This window comes from Amaranthus tricolor, chromosome 16, assembly GCF_026212465.1.
Source record: "Amaranthus tricolor cultivar Red isolate AtriRed21 chromosome 16, ASM2621246v1, whole genome shotgun sequence".
Taxonomy (NCBI): Eukaryota; Viridiplantae; Streptophyta; class Magnoliopsida; order Caryophyllales; family Amaranthaceae; genus Amaranthus; species Amaranthus tricolor.
The window spans coordinates 1,606,050-1,623,955 of NC_080062.1; the positions used below are offsets into that span (position 1 = coordinate 1,606,050).

General features: G+C 33.6%; 1 protein-coding gene across 1 annotated transcript; it reads left to right on the forward strand.

Annotated features, from left to right (window-relative positions):
• The first annotated feature begins 6,453 nt into the window (after positions 1–6,453).
• Positions 6,454–17,836, forward strand: LOC130802243 (regulator of nonsense transcripts UPF2). The gene is made up of 17 exons (XM_057666175.1): positions 6,454–6,676; positions 6,779–6,858; positions 7,422–7,509; positions 8,964–9,166; positions 9,649–9,993; positions 10,404–10,508; positions 10,622–10,749; positions 10,883–11,059; positions 11,329–11,410; positions 11,502–11,810; positions 11,930–12,127; positions 12,248–12,349; positions 13,409–13,660; positions 13,743–13,961; positions 14,762–14,932; positions 15,615–15,800; positions 16,124–17,836. Exons 2-17 carry the CDS (start codon positions 6,796–6,798, stop codon positions 17,075–17,077), a joined length of 3,582 nt encoding a protein of 1,193 aa, XP_057522158.1. The 5' UTR covers positions 6,454–6,676; positions 6,779–6,795; the 3' UTR covers positions 17,078–17,836.
• The last annotated feature ends 70 nt before the right edge of the window (positions 17,837–17,906 follow it).

Below are 17,906 nucleotides of genomic sequence, written 5' to 3' on the forward strand. Positions count from 1 at the left end.
TTTTTTAATACAAAAATATTTTTTTGCTAAGCAAACAATTAATTTTTTGTTTCATCCATTTTGCAACATTAAAGAATTTTCATACGGAAATCCGAAATAATGCAAAATAAATTATGATAAAATGGTATTGTAGACTTGTAGTAGGGCATCAGAAAGTGATTCCTTAGGTTGACAAAATGGTATTGTAGTTTTGTAGGTTTAATTAGCAAACAATGAGATTGTTTATTAGATTGTTGACTTATTGACTTCTTCTCCCTGCCCCCTGGTAGGGGCCTGTACCCTGATGCCCTCATCCCCCTGTCCTGAATTTCTGCACTCTTTGACAAAATTGTTAAAATCGGCATTTTACTTGGAATCGTTTAAACTTGTAGAATCGAATCGTAGAATTATAAGATTCTGCAATAAATTTAAATTTGCTATTAGTCATATTTATTCACCTTAAAAGTTTAAGTTTATTAATTAATGTATTATTCACTTTTTTTTTAAGAATGAAATAGAAAAATATTCAATAATTAGTTTAAATCTTCATACCTAGATGAAGAAATTTATTTTTTTTATATTATGATGATTGATTGTTAAATTGCAAGAAAAATTGGTACATAAGAAAAATTTATAAAATTAAAACTAAATGTGTAGAATCGAATCGTTAAATTGTAGAATCGTAAAATCGCATTATGATTTTACCTCTACAAATTTTATATTAATCAGAATCGAAAGATTCTACCAACTTACGATTCTACCTATGATTCGAATCGATCGCTTATTTTTAGATCGTAAAATCGTAATCGTAGATCAAAATTGTGATTTTAATAACCATGCTCTCTGGACACTTCAACATTTTCCCTTGTATATAACGAGGTACCAATTGGCCAGTAGTATTTCTTCCGTTCCACTATACCTACTACATTTAATAAATTTTAGTAATTCTGATAAATCTTAAAATGTTATCCCACGTTCTTACTTTGTTGTTGTTATTTGCTTTTTACACAAATCGTGAAACATGCTTGAGTAAGAGGTAAGATATTTATACATGAATTTCACATAAAATAAAATAAAAAGTATATAAATACATCGAGACGACTCTAACAAAATCTCATAAGGATATATTTTAGAAAAAATTATCTAGAATAATCCAATTTTTTCATTATGTTCTTGCAATAGTGATTAACCATGAATAGTCCCAATTTTGAAGGGTATTTTCCTAGAGTAAATTCAGTAATCTGATGATTTGTTATAGTAAATTTTATTTTTTTTAAAAAAAAGATAAATTAAAATAAAATGTTAAAAATGTTGAAAAAAAATTTTAATTTTTTTTTATTATTCAGAATTTTTTATGTAAATTTTCAAAACTTTTCTCTAGTTTTACATTAATTTTAATTTACTTTTTTGGTGAATTACCTACTATAACAAATCATCAGGTTACCCAAGTTCATTCAAAGCAAAAACCTCATAAAGTTGAGATTATTTATGGTCAATCAATAGATATGATTATTATTGAAAAATCATAAATAGAATGGAATATTCTAAGTAATTTTTCCTGTATTTTAACTAGATATGATTATTATTGAAAAATCATAAATAGAATGGAATGTTCTAAGTAATTTTTCCTGTATTTTAACTTATTGTCTATAGATATCGTCTATAGATATCCATAAAAATTCATGTACTTCAAGATAAATGTATAAATGAAAATTTTTAAAAAAAAATATAGAATCATTTTCATTTAATCAACAAATAAACTACAGCAAAATCCGTGTAATAGATCAAAATTAGAAAAATATTTCAAACTGAGTAAACACTTGGGTAAGTATCAGTGTATCTCTAGTCACTCCATCAGTAAATGTGTATCTCAAAAATATTTTCCGAATTTAGACTTTACTAGTTTATTCCACATACAAATTACTTACAAAGTTTTGTGACGAAAATTCTGAACCATGAAAATTTTTTGAGAAATTTTTTACTCAAAGGAATAGCAAATATAACCAAAATTTTCACTTTACATGGCATGCTTGAATTGGGTGTAAATATTTAAGGGGTTAAAAAAAGTCAAAGTAAAAAAACGAAGTTGATAAATGAAAAATTAGTGAAATTTAATTGCTGTAGAGGTAGAAGAATGGTTGCAAAATAATGAAAAATAAAGAAAGCTCTTAATTTTGTGGAGTAAATATTTATCCTATGGGAGAGTGGGGGAATATATTACCTCCGTAATAGAGAAAATCATCTTATTTTTCCTTTATTATTTTTATTTCATGCTCATTTTACCTTCTACACAACTATCCCAACTACTTCAAATGCATCTATATTTGCTTTCATTTCATTAATTTGACTTTATTTCTACTTTAAATATTTATACCCAATTCAAACATGACCATATTCACTAAAATTATAATTCTCACTCACATTACGGTCTACATAGGCTTGAAATATTGACAAACTCGAAACGTAAAAATTTATGAGGTAAAGTTCAAATTTAGGTTTATTGACGCATTAGTGGATTACTTAGAGCAAAAATCAAGAACAATAAAATAAATTATACCTACACTTGAATTAAAAACTTACTCTCCGTTTTGTTTGGTAAATGGCTGCAAGCCGAAGCTGTTAACCGAAATTGTTAGTTGTTGGCTGTTTGATAAAATTAGATATTGGTTGTTGGCTGTTTAATTTATTAGAGAAAAATAAGTAAAAACCAATCAAAAAGGCCAACTACATTTTCAGCTAATTAAAAAACTATTTATCAAATTATATTTTTTGGCTTTTTATTTATGGGTAGAGGTATTCAAAACAGACTCGATGACTTGAAATTTATCAGACCTTATAATCGAACCCGATTGGACTTGACTTCAAAAATGATTTATGATATATGTAAAAAACAATCTGGACACAAAACTCAATTTTAAATCAATCCCAAATACTTAACCCGAAATCAATCCAATAACCCAAATAAACTCCAAGACTAAAAAAAATCATGAATGAGCAGCTATAAACAGCATAAGAGAATCATTGTTGTGGTAAGTGGTAACTCATAAAATCTCTAGAAAACAGTAATCTTATACTTTAGTTACTTTCTCCGTTTCATTATACTTGCTATATTTGACTTTTTAAATAATTTAATATGTTATTATGTTCATTTATATGTTGAATTATACACATCTAGAAGATAATAAAAATTTAATATTATGAAAATTTACGATTAGACAATTCAGACAAGATTTCATTTGACTATATTTTTACTTACCTATTAATCGTAATATATAAAATAAACTTAAAAGATATATAATATCCGTAATACAAATGTAACAATTACTTCAAAACCGAGTAACTCTAGCTTAACTAGATTAGCAAACCTTGTGAACCTAAATACATAACCAAATCAAGAACAAAGGATGGATGACTGATTTGACACAAGGAAACTGTGAGGTGAGTACTCTTTTTTTCTGTACTTTTCAGCATATCTGTCTATGTACCTATCAGAACATCTCTGACCTTAGTCAATTAAAGACCTTTTCTGTATCATAAATACACTATTTATGCATGTAATTTCCAAGCAAATCAATGTTCATACAAAACACATTGGAAAAGAGTATATTATAGTCTGAAATTATCCTTAGAATGGCTTCTAAGCATCTAGCCCTGAAAATGGAGGTTACTGATCTTTCTCTTCTTATGGGTTGTGTTCATCTTAGAACGGTATCATATGATTCGCTAATTTCTTTGCGAATTGCAAATCTAAAAAAGCGAATTGCGATTGGTTTTGGGCTTTTCTTGGGCAAATTTGAACGGATCACTAATTCAAATAGTGAATCAACTAGTGAATTATGTTACAGCGTGTTAGATTGATTCATACACAGTGCAACATGGTGGCATGGCATTGTATAGTATCGGAAGAATTGTATCCAATATTTTCCGCGTTGTAAATGGAAAAAAATCGCGTTTTGAGCAATTTTGAGAGATATCTTATGTTTTAATCGATATTTGTCAAATAATAGCCAAATTACTCGTTATCGCGATCGCGACCATAACCGTAATTTTACATTATGGATTTTCTAGCTTATTAACTTAATTTTTCTTTGTGTGTTACAGACTGTGGTTCTCAAAGTGCATGTGAATTGTGATGGATGCCAGCAAAGGGTGAAGAAAATCCTGAAAAAGATTGAAGGTATACATTCCAATAACTTATCTTCCATTTTATCCCTCAAACAATCTTTAAGTGTTAGCATGCCATTCCTTTCTTAACTTCCTTACTGAATTAGCTGCTTTGATGGCGAGTTTGGTACTCGATATTAAATGATGAAATAATTTTAGTGAGAAAATCTTTTAACGAGTTTAATGTTCATGCTTGTTCAACTTCAATCATAGTGCAAAATCAAAACTGCATCACTATTCACGACTGTATTATAAAGATTTTGAGTTTAGCGCGACCGAAATATAGGCCGTGTTGACCGCAAAATCATCTGTATTGATCGCAATATCCATTTAATGACCATTACCACGATCGTGATCGAGACTGTATTTTTGCACAAGTGACATCAATTATCTTATTTTCTTCGCAAAAATCATTACAATGCATTACCATCTAGAGATATGATCATATGATATTAGGTGGTATTGAAAAACTCTAAATAAAAATACTTCTATATCTTAATTATAAGATTTTATTACCATGAGAATGACATGATACATTTTACAAAAATTTATATTATAAATTATTCTCATTATCACCGTTTAGTATCAGCCAATAATATTGATCTTTATTGAATTTTGGGAATCAGGGGTTTATGCTGTATACATAGATGCTGAACAGCAGATGGCAATAGTTCAAGGAATGGTGGATTCATCTACTTTGATCAAGAAATTGGCTAGATCAGGCAAAACTGCAGAGGTGTGGTTCCCAAAAACCCCAGAGCTCGAGTTAATTCCCGAGCTGTTCTCACCAAACAAGAACAAAAACAAGAACAAGAACAAGAACAAGAAAACGAATCAGTTGATGTACCCTAACCAACAAATCGGAGGAGGATCGTTGGGAAGCGACTGGGGGATCGAAACAAATTTAAACCATGACTCGGACCATGGGCCAGACGAACATGACATTGGTGCCATGATATCCATGATGGATATTCATGGGCATCATGATCATGCCCATGGGTATGGTGTGGGCAACAGGTATCACAATTACCCTCTAGGATTAGAAGGTTATAGATCCGGGTATCAGCACCAACCTGAAGGATTATATGCGAGGAACAATCTAACAGTATCACCAACTTTGATAAATGAAAACGTCTTGGCAATGCAAGCGTCTCAGTACACCCAAAACCCGTATGGTATATGGTATCCTCAGACCCACGCAGTCGATAACAATAACAGGTTTCCTGATGGATATGTGCAAATGTTTCATTCTTACTAACTGGGGAGTGGGAAATCTTCTGAAGAGGTGATTGTGTAATGAACTTCTAGTAGTCTTTTGTTTTATAGTTATATATGGTAGAAGTACTTAATAATTCCTAAATAGATGGGGTGATCCCTTTATATCAAGGAACTATGTCATATAGATTAGTAAAGAACTAGTTTGCTCTTTGGCTTATACTTTAGATTAGGATCTCTCCTTTTCATTTGGTTGTCTTGAGAAACATCATGTTTACTCATTTGTCGTGTTTACTGGGTTTTATTTTTCATTTTAGTCTGTTCTAATAATTTTTGCGTAATTTCTATTTTGAATATGACCCTACCATTTTATTTGACCAGTTTAACCCACTAATATTATAACCATATATTAATCTTTGTGCCAAAAATAAATAAAGATTAAGGACGTACGAGTGATTCCTTAAGGGCTTCCTACTGAAATTCAACATATTCTTGTCTTTAAAAGTTAAAACTACCTATTTATATTTAAAAAAAATCAACGATAATATCTAAGTTACTCATCAATTCCAAATTTTTAGTGTATGTTTCTGAATCAAACAACTTCCTTATTAGTATACCAATGAGAATTTTAAATTTTACATTCTTTGCCAATTAAAAAATGAAAAATAATCAAATCATTTATCAAAAAAATTAGTCTAAACTTTAGTTAAGTCAATTAGCTTACCACTTTCTAAATCCTTACTCATTTATATTGCCTCTCCTAGAGCCTAGACTCCTCGGTAAGTCTTGTATGAGAATGTCTTGTGGTAAAATAAGTTATACAAAAAACTGAATTAAAAAAAAATGAATGTTTTAACATTTACTGTGTCAATGTTTAGTTTTAATGACACATTAAATATTAAATGATTAAAAATAAGTACTTTAATAAAAATTAATTAATTTTTAATTCTTAAATGAGATAATTTAATGGTGAGACCATCTTTATTGGGCTAGTCCAATATACAATTTTTTTTGTAGCATTCTACCCGACCCGATTTCTATCATCGAATAGCGAGGCAGTTAGCCGGTTCGTTCTTAAAAAAAATTGAACACGGCGTCGCTTTCCCCAATAATTTCTTTCTCTCCCATTTTTTCTATCTGTCAATCTTTTATTTTAACTCCATTTTACTCCCAAAATTTTATTCGACGAAATTTAGGGGTTTAAAGCTTCAAATTCCATACATATGAGTTCGAATTATTTTTTCAAATTCGCCGATAATATCTTCGTTTGTCGTTTCAACGATTCAAAGCAGTTTGATTAATTCATCAATATAATTCGGTAATGTTCTCTTTTTTTTTCTACTTAGGGTTTATGATTGCTAATTTTCCCCCCTTTTTTGTTGGTTATAATTTATTTTCGATGTTTATAATTGCTACGCAGACTACTTGACGTAAAAAATGGATCAACAAACTCAACAGGAATGTCCTCCTATTGAGAATCATGATAAACACGATGATGAGGTATATTAAATCTGTTTTATGGTTTTTTCTGGTTAAATTTAATTATATTTTTGTATAAAGACTTCTTTCTTGCTTATTAGTTGTAAGTATGGTACTGTTGATCTTCTATTTGCATTTTAGTATGTGTGGGCTATTGCATGTCCTAGTGTATTTTGCTTGCATCATCCATGATTAGAAAGCACCACCGGATAATCGGATATAGCTAAAAATGTTAGCAGCTTGAGTTTTAATGCTGCACTGATATGGTACTAAATGATAGAAGTATTAGGGTAATTGATTGTTACCCTTATGGTACTGAAATCAATAAGCCATTGATTTGGATATTGATAGCTAGGCATATACATGTTAAAATCGTTTAAGTAGTTAGTAAATTGGCTTTAGCTGTTTATCGTGTTATATTTCCAGTTATTAGTTTGCAAGCATTTATATATTATTGACCTAGTCGTTCTCTTGTGAATGAGTTCCATGAGTTTATTTGTTGGTGTATTTGTGTAATTGATGTATTTTTTTGTTACTGTTTTTAAATATTATGTATAAGAGAACTTCTTTTGATTGGAATGCAGGAAGCTGTTGCTCGTGTTGAAGAATTAAAAAAATCTTTAGAGGCGAAAATAACTCTTCGTCAAAGCAATTTGAAGCCTGAAAGGCCTGGTTAGTATAACATATTGTTCGGTTACTTATGACTTTATTTTTATTTTTTTCAAACTATGTCTTTATTTTCACCTGTGCTACTTATGAATATGTTTTAGGCGAAAATAGATAAGGATTCCTGTAAGATCATCAGACCTACTTTAAGTTGTCTATTTTAATTATTGTCATGTGGAATGTTGTGGTATCATTTGATGTAGAATCAACTCGAAATTTCCTGCCTTTTAGAATTAATTGCACCTTGGAGTAATGGTGGGAACTGGTAAGGTACTTCAATGCTGGGGGCAAGGCGTATAGGTTTTCTGAAATCCAATATAACTGGGGGATCATTCAAAAATTATTGCTTTTTGGGTTTTGTTTATATGAAAGCATTTAAGGCTTCTCACTGTAGTACAATGTGTCAAAAGTTCTTTTCCAAGGGACAACTATTGTGATCTCTAAACTCCGGTTGTTGTATTTGAATTACATAAATAGTTAATGATGATCTTTCTAGATGAATTTTGGAGTTTGAAATAGATATTCTAGGACACCTGAATAGGTGTGTGAGGATCCACAAGCATTGTAACAGACAGCATGGAGTTGATAGGTGCCAATTACCAATTTTCAATTGAATTCAAGATTACTTATACTCTTCCGTACCTTTGAATTAGTAACAAAGAGAAATGAGGTTTTTTTTAAGAATTAGGTGGATATTTGGTAGTGAATGAAGAGAGTAAATTGTGTGGATGTAATTAAAAAAATTAAAATGTATAGGTGAGATTAAATGAAAGTGGTAGGCTATTGTCCCAAAAATAGAAGTGATGCAAAATGAGCAAGACGGACCAAAATTGCAAATGAGCTAAATGAGTGGGAGTAGTAAGGTAGTGACATGTGAAGTGGAAAAGGAACAGAGGTCAGAAGACATGGTGATATGCGGGAGGTGTTTAAGGAAAGCTTGCTTCTTTTTTTTTTAGTTTCGGTGATTGATTTTATCCATTCATTGCCATTGTACATCTGCACATAACATGCTGAGGCATAACCTGTAAGGCATTGCTGCTGGTTACTGTTTTGTATTTATATTTAATTGTCAAAACGTTCCATGCGACCTGAAGTAATAATCAACAATTGTAACAGTGTTAAGGCGTGGTACTTCTAGCTTTCGATACTACAATTTCTGTCCTCTACTCCTCTCCTTTTCTGAAGGCTGCTGTTTGATTTTTATTGTTCTCTACCAGTTTTACCAGTAATTGTTTTTTTTTCATACTATGATAATGGATGGTCTAGAAGTTTTCTTCAAATCGACATTTAGGGTGAAGGCATTATAATTGGGGGGGTGGGTGGGGGTTATTTTTTTCTCTTAACTGAATTTAATTTCAGAAATTTTTGTATATTGGAGCATTGGAATTTGAAAGTATTATTGCCTTTTGGCTTTTTGGAATTTTCCTGTGATAATTTATCTTGAAACCTACTGCTCCTAGATCCTTCTTTCTTGAGGACACTTGATTCCAGTATCAAGCGCAACACTGCAGTGATTAAAAAGCTTAAACAGATTAGTGAAGATCAAAGAGAAGGCTTGATGGATGAGTTGCGAAGTGTCAACCTGAGCAAGTTTGTGACTGAAGCAGTGGCAGCTATATACGATGCTAAGTTGAAGACTTCAGACATCCAGGCTGCTGTCCAGGTATTACATCTTGTTTATCTGAGTCCTTTCCCAGCCTCAAACAACTTTACATTCTGTATTCAACATTTTTGAGGATTGAGAAAGCTGAAAAGTGGTCTTTGCTTTCTCTCTTTGCATAAATGTTTTTTCATTTTGCAATCTATCTCTAAATTGTTGTCATCTCACGGCCACATGCACACACCCAGCAGGAGTTGACTAGGAAAGGTGGTGCCTTTCTTGTGGTGCCGTCTTTGACGGATAACTATTTTATATGCAGTTTTTTGTGTTTAATTTTTGTTCGCATGGTCAATGTTGAGCCGATGATTAGTAAGTGTTTTTGTCGTTATATGACTAAGAAACATTTGATTGTTATAATTCTATACCTCTCCTATTAAGTTGGAAGGGTGAAGAATGGAAAGCTAAAAATGAGGGGAGGGGGTCTGAAGCACGTTCCTGCATTTGTTGTTAAGTTTATGAGATCTGACTGGTTTGACCTATGACAGATTTGTTCCTTGCTTCACCAACGTTACCCGGATTTCTCAGCTAGCCTTACCCAAGGCTTATCAAAAGTGTTCTTTCCCGGGAAAGCAGTAGACGACTTGGAGACAGATAGAAACACAAAAGCCATGAAGAAGCGTAGTACTTTGAAGCTCCTTCTAGAATTGTACTTTGTCGGTGTGATAGAAGACAGTGGCATATTTGTCAACATCATTAAAGATCTTACTGGTGTGGAGCATTTAAAGGACCGAGATGCTACACAGACTAATCTGTCCCTGCTTACTACATTTGCTCGGCAAGGTAGAATTTTCATGGGGCTTCCACTATCAGGGCCAGAAGCTAATGATGAGGTAGATTTGTCATTTAGTCGCAATAATCGGTAGAATTGCTGTTCAAAAAAAACCCATCCCTCTTTTGTTGCTTGATTCTTTTTCTGTAAAACTAAAGTTCTAGTGATGCTAGTTTGTATCCTTAGAATTTGGGACTAGCAAGCTAAGGTTGCGTGCATCCTAAGTTTAACTGAGCTAAAACGGCTTTTTGTTATAATCTCTCATATGTCAATATCCTTTTGTGTTGACCTGTGTGTACATGATTTCTGCATCGATGTTGATGATATAACTTGCTTGAAATACGGATGCTTTTTTAGTATGGTTGTTTTCGTCTCTTGTAAGAACACTTATTGTTTCTTTTATTCCTTCCTTCTAATTGATATCACTTAGTTCGTAAAGAATATTTTCTAAGGTCTTGTATGTTATTGCAGTTCTTAAAGGGACTCAATATTACTGCTGATCAGAAGAAAATTTTCAAGAAGGCTTTTCATGTGTATTATGATGCTGTTTCTGAAGTTCTGCACACTGAGCACACTGTAAGTCCTGATGCCTGTGCATAATTGATTATTTTCTTTTTTGCACAAGAGAAGGCTTTTCTTTTTGAATTATTTATTATTTTCCTGGACTCATAATTGAATTTTTTCTTTAGTCACTTCGTCATATGGAGCATGAGAATGCAAAAATTTTGAATGCTAAAGGGGAGCTAAGTGATGATAATGCCTCGTTATATGAGAAGCTGCGAAAATCTTATGACCTTTTGTACCGGGGCGTCACATCGTAAGTTTCTAACTGCTGTTTCTTTCCCCCTTTATCTGGGTTTTTTGCTTATATTTGTAATTGTAGTTAATTAATTTGCTTATTCTGTTCATTATTGATTCAAGTAATTTCATATGTTCTTCACTCCTTTCAGTTTAGCTGAAGCCCTTGATATGCAACCTCCAGTGATGCCTGAAGATGGTCATACTACCAGAGTTACTAGTGGTGATGATTCTGGATCTTCTGCTACTGGAAAGGAATCTTCTGCTGTCGAAGCTGTGTGGGATGATGAAGATACTAGAGCATTCTATGAGTGCTTGCCTGATCTTAGGTTTGATTTTTAATTAATAAGATATATATATATATACATATATATATATATATATATATATATATATATATATATATATATATATATATATATATATATATATATATATATATATATATATATATATATATATATATATATATACATAATGTAAGAAACAGCCATTTGAAATCCAGATCAATGATAATGAAAGAGGAAAAATAGGCTGATTAGTTGCTTTGTCCTAGAAGATTTTAATTGATGCGTATGATGAATTTTCATGTTTCCAGAGCATTTGTCCCTGCAGTTCTGTTGGGTGAATCGGATTCCAAGGTCAACGAGCAATCTGTAAAGATGCAAGAGCAATCCTCTGTAAGGAATTCTGCTATATTACTGTATGTGTAGTATAAGTTTTTTCACCTTTCTCATTGGCGCAACTAGTTAGTTAATTTATTTGGCGCAGGATGCTTCCACAGAACCTGATCAGTTTCACACGGCTGTTGAGGATAGTGTAGAGTCCTCTGTAGAGACTGCAATTTCGCTGGAAGGAAAAATAAATGAGAAAGGGATGGATAAAGAAGGAAAAGGAAAAGATAAAGAAGAGAGCGAAAAGAGTAAAGAAGTTGACAAAGAGAGAGGGAAAGACAAAGATGCAGATAAGAAAGGAGATAAAGACAAGGAGAAACATAAAGGTCTTGATGGTACCAATTTGGACACTTTGTTGCAGCGGCTTCCAGGTTCTGTCAGCCGTGATCTTATTGACCAGTTAACTGTATGTGTTTATCTGTTTTTATGATTTGATGATATTTGTTGCCTTTCCAGTTTCAACTACTATTCTTAATTTTTAAGTAACCTCTTAGTAATAATTTTTTATTGGTTGTCCTTTTGCAGGTAGAATTTTGCTATTTAAATTCGAAGAGTAATAGGAAAAAGCTGGTAAGAGCATTATTTAATGTCCCGAGAACTTCTTTAGAGTTGCTTCCATATTACTCTCGCATGGTGGCCACATTGTCTACTTGTATGAAGGACATCTCTTCAATGCTCCTTCAGATGTTGGAGGAGGAATTCAATTTCTTGATTAACAAGAAGGTTGGTTTTGAGATTCCACATCAAACTTGTTGCTTTTGTTGCATTATTCTTGCATTTTTCTTCCTTTTGACACAATGAGTAATAAGTTTTTCTCTTCCCATTGGTGGGTACCTAACTCAGGATCAAATGAACATTGAAACAAAGATCAGGAATATCAGGTTCATTGGGGAACTGTGCAAATTTAAGATTGCACCAGCTGGTCTCGTATTTAGCTGCTTAAAGGTATTATTTTCAGTTTTTGTATTGTTCCTATTCAATGTTGTTTGCGATGTGATGCCTAACCTCTGTCGTGATCCCTATTATAGTAATATACTCCGTCAAGTTCTTCATTTTTTATTTGACACAAATTATGTAAAGGCAATTTGAGTTTGTAACCCAGAACCAGTGACACCATTTGTCAAATGTTTATTCTATATAATTTAGGACTTTCTATCTTATGCTACAAGATATAGGATGTGAAATGACATGGAAAATGATATTAATTGAGATGTATTTTCAATATAATTTTTAAACTGCTCCACTTTTCTACTGAATCTTTCCATACTTGTACTATGCTTTGTTACTGTTGCAAAGTTATTTGTCTCCCGTTAAAATTTCATTGATATTGTTTAATTTTAAATATTACCGATCACTTAACTTATGGTTACTCATAATTTAGTTGTTAAATAAAATAATTGACTAATAAGTTAATTAACTTCAAATTAAAAACAAGCAAGCTAATTAGTTATCAACTGAAAGTACCTCATATGGGGCAATTTTAATAGTTGTGAATATATTATTGCTTGATAATAGTAGTTCAACTACATAAATGCAGTTACAAGCTCAAAACACCCTTTTATGTTATAGATCGGTAGTAGTTCAACAACAGATTCTCGTTATTACTCCGTTATAGCCGTTTTCTACGACATCGTGACAGTTTCTTCAAATGCATCTGCGACTGCGGTTTTTTTTCTCCATGTTTTTCACTTATTTTTCTATGGGAGGGAGGGACTGTTATAAGTGTTTTTAAAATGCCTTTCCATTCTATATACACATTGGAGGCGTATGCACATTGGAGGGGTGGTTCTGGCCTTCTGGTTGTATGACCTAGTTTTTACATCAATGGTGTGTATGATAAGTTAACTTTTTACATCAGCGAGGATGCAGAGTCTGAGACTATGAAGTCAATGTTCTATTCTATATCTTTCTTTGGTCGAGTGTTGTTCTGTAAATGACTTTTTTAAGTATTTTAGTTGCCTTCTGTTCTTACTTATGAAGAGTTTGTATTTATCGTTGATTCAGGCTTGTTTGGATGAATTTACACACCATAACATAGATGTGGCTTGCAATCTTCTGGAGACATGTGGGCGATTCCTATACCGTTCTCCTGAAACCACAATACGCATGGCAAACATGTTGGAGATACTTATGCGGCTGAAAAATGTGAAGAATTTGGATCCTCGTCATAGCACTCTGGTTGAGAATGCATATTATTTGTGTAAGCCTCCAGAAAGACCTGCTAGAATTACGAAAATTCGACCTCCTTTGCATCAGGTTTGATTTAAATTAATTTATCTTTATTTCTGTTGTATTTAACAACCTTCAATAACAAAATATTTTTTTGTCGAATCTGCAGTATATTAGAAAATTGCTCTTCTCTGATCTGGACAAGTCCTCTATTGAGCATGTGCTTCGACAACTACGGAAATTGCCATGGAGTGAATGTGAATCATATCTATTGAAATGCTTTCTGAAGGTTCATCGAGGAAAATATGGACAGATTCACCTCATTGCGTCACTGACTGCTGGACTTAGTCGATACCATGATGATTTTGCTGTTGCTGTTGTTGATGAGGTAGGTTTAATGCTTGAATTTAAGATAAGCTGGTAAAATCTAGCAGTCTAAACTTGTCATATACTTCCTCTTCTTTTTAGTTACGCCACTTTGACTTTTACTCATTTCAACACCCTATTTTGTCCAACTGTTTTTTTAAACTATATTAGTGTAAAAAATACGAAGTTCATATTTAAAAACATATTTTGAGGAAATTCAGACAATAACTTATAAAATAATAATTGTATTATTTAACTAGTAGAAACATATGGTCTAATTTAGCACATAAATTGTGTAAAAGTCAAGGTGGTGCAACTAATAAGAAACGAAGGAAGTAGTATACTAATGTCTTAAAATCTTTCCTATTTGCTTTGGGTTCTGGTATTCACAAAGCACAATGAACTTGTTTATTTGAAAATAGATTCTCAATTGCTTATTCCTAAATATTTCCCCCCTTGTGGAATGCTCTTTATATTCTATTTCTTTTCTTTGCCAAAAAGAAAATGTTCTCTGTTTTTCTCTCCTTTCATCCCACATTTACTTGTACTTTCTTTGAGGATAATTTTGTCGCTTTTAATGGTGGTCAAGTAGCCACCTTGTCGGCTGCTTGTATTTTTCTTTTGAAGATGCTTATTGTTGTTTTTTCCCTCACCATTTTGGGATCCTTTATGTTTCACATTATTTCGTGCTGCAAATCATGTTTTTGGACAAATCTTCTGAAGATAATATCCTTCCTTGTATTGCGATGGTGAAGTTTGGTGTGTTATGCATGTGTCTTATGGACATGGTAAGCTGTATAATGATTTTCTTTTGATTAATAGGTTCTGGAAGAAATCAGACTTGGCCTAGAGCTGAATGATTATACTGCGCAGCAACGCCGTCTTGCGCACATGCGATTCTTGGGGGAGCTGTACAATTATGAACTTGTGGACTCATCTGTTATATTTGAGACGCTGTACCTGATTCTTGTTTTTGGCCATGGCACACCTGAGGTATCTGACTATACTTCTCCATGAGCATAATTTTCATTTATTGGATACCCGTAAGAACTTGTTGATTATACACAATTCTTGGGAGGAAATGACATATAATGAAATGAAGTTGGTGTCTGATAACTACATACCGTGTGATGATAGTTGCGATGGCTGCTCAATGTTGCTCGCCATGCTGACTTGAGGCCACATTGTTTAGTTCTAACCAGCCTCCGGACAGTTCATACTGACTTTAGCTCTTGCCAAAGTCTCATTCTTCAGAATACTTTCTCATGTAAAGAGGCTAGGCATGTTCTGAAATTCAGGAGGGCCTGTTTTCTGGGGGTCGGGGTGGTGAGATGGGATTAGAATTTTTGCCAAGTCCATGACCAGTGTATAAAAACGTGGATTTATCCTTCAATTGCAAAATTGATTACTATAAAATCCCCAACCAAATTACTGTTAACTTAGCAACAACGATGCTAAATAAGTAATTCTGTCACACAGAATATCAGTAGATTGAAAGTGTTCTAGTTAACATTTGCACATTCAGTATTATCAGCTTCTGGAACTTTTTATCCGTCAAAATGTCCTAGATGACACTTGTTAAGCTTCTACTATGTGAATCTTTAATGCTGAGTTGTTGATCTGTTATATTGCCGATAGACATTCATAAATCATAATATTGATGTTTTCTTATCAGCAAGATGTTCTGGATCCTCCAGAGGATTGTTTCCGCATTAGGATGGTTATCACACTTCTTGAGACCTGTGGACACTACTTTGATCGAGGTTCATCCAAAAGGAAACTTGATCGATTTTTGATACATTTCCAGAGGTATACCTTAAGCAAGGGTGTTCTGCCGCTTGATATTGAGTTTGACTTACAGGTATGTCTTCCTCCATTGTCAGTACCCAAGGTTTTGAGTTATAGTCGATTGTGGTCTGAGAAACATTCAAAATTTCTGGTAGTTTACTGTACACAATATATGAATTATGATGGAACAGTTCTACTTGGTGGATAGTGTGCAAAGGTAGGGAAAAATTGAACAATAGTTTTTGTGCATTTTTTCTTGTGGGTCTTTTTTCCTTAACATAGCATGAATCATGATGAATTTTACTGCGTATGGGTAGAAGAACCCTTATGTTAGAGTCAACATGTGTGTTAAGTTGTCGTTCCCCTTTCTTAATGGTTAAATTTTATGTTTCAAAGGATCTATTTGCTGATCTTCGACCCAATATGTCCCGGTATGCTTCAATCGAAGAGGTCAACGGTGCACTTGCAGAACTGGAGGATCATGAAGGTAAGGCCAGTACTGAAAGGCAATCTGAGATTGAGAAGCGTTCCAACAGCATATCTCGAAACAATCTGGTTAATGGTCAACGCCTTCCAAATGGTATTGATGAAAATGGTGGTGCGCACGATGATGTAATAGGGGATAGTGATTCTGACTCGGGCAGTGGTTCAATTGGTGCCGGAGATCATGATGATGTTGATGACTTGGATGATGAGAATCATGATGCAGGTAGTGAAATTGAGGATGATGACGACGATGAAGTGGGACCTGTTTCTGATGAAGACGGTGAAATTCGTGTCAGACAGACAACCCCTGCTGTGGATCCAAAAGAAGAAGCTGAGTTTGACCGAGAGCTCAAGGCTCTTCTGCAAGAGAGCTTGGATTCTCGTAAGCTGGAGCTGAGGTCGCGGCCTACACTTGATATGATGATTCCAATGAGCATTCTTGAGGGTTCTAAGGATCATCATGGAAGAGGGAATGAAGGCGAGAGCGGGGAGGATACCTTGGATGAGGATCACGGAGGAAACAAAGAGGTCCGTGTAAAGGTTCTTGTGAAGCGTGGGCACAAGCAACAGACAAAGCAAATGTACATTCCTCAAGATTGCTCTCTTGTTCGGAGCACAAAGCAGAAGGAAGCTGCCGAGCTCGAGGAGAAACAGGACATTAAGCGATTGGTTTTGGAGTATAATGACAGAGAAGAGGAGGAGGTTAGTGGGGTTGGTAACCAAGTATCAGGTTGGACACAATCTGGGATTGGCCGAGTACCTAGTCGCAGTGTTTGGGATGGAAGTGGCGGAAGAAGTTATGGCTCACGTCATCGTCACCACCAACATTCAGGTGCCGGACACTATTATAGTCGAAGAAGATGAGAATCAAATGAAAACAAGTCGAAAAAGAGAATATTACAGATGCTTCATATTGAGCTTTGGGATCGGTACATCGCGCTCCGGATAATTTATCCTTATTTAAGTGCAGATGTAAGAACATTACTGCAGATTGGGGAACATAGGAGTTGATTAGTGTGGAAATGAGATGCTTAAATACGTTTTGTGGGTTGTTGCATAACATAATCTAGGATATTAATAGCAAACAGGCTCTTGAAGTTGTGGTAGAAGATAGACGGGAGATTATGACTCGAAGCTCAAGGGAGTTTTATGTCTGAACTGCAGAAATGTCGTGATTCGTGACATGAAGTAACGTCTTAAGGTTTTAATTTGTGTGAATTCTCTGTATACAAGATTAACTGCTATGTATCGTATCGTTGGCCTTGCCCATCGGAATATGGAATGATTTCAAGTAAAGTTGGTACATGAGTGCTACCTTTCAAGAGTTCATGGGGCTTGATTTCATTCTCCAAATACTCTATACGTCTCTGTTTGGTGTTTAACAACAATGGCGATGTCATTAGGATCAGGAGTAAAAATGCACACAAATTTTGGGTCCTAAAAAAAATTAACTAAAGTAAAATACAATTAATATGAATGTATGTTGCTATTTGAGATCCTTTGTTTATTTATTATGCCATGTGTAATCGGAGACTTAAACGTCTACTGAAAGTCTGCTATGTTTTTAATTTTGATTAACTTTTTGCTCCCTGATTGATTAAAATTTTGTGTTCTCTCAAAAAAGTTTCTCAATATACGTGAAAATAAGTATTTTTATTGGATACACTACTATTAAATTAATTATAAATAGAAT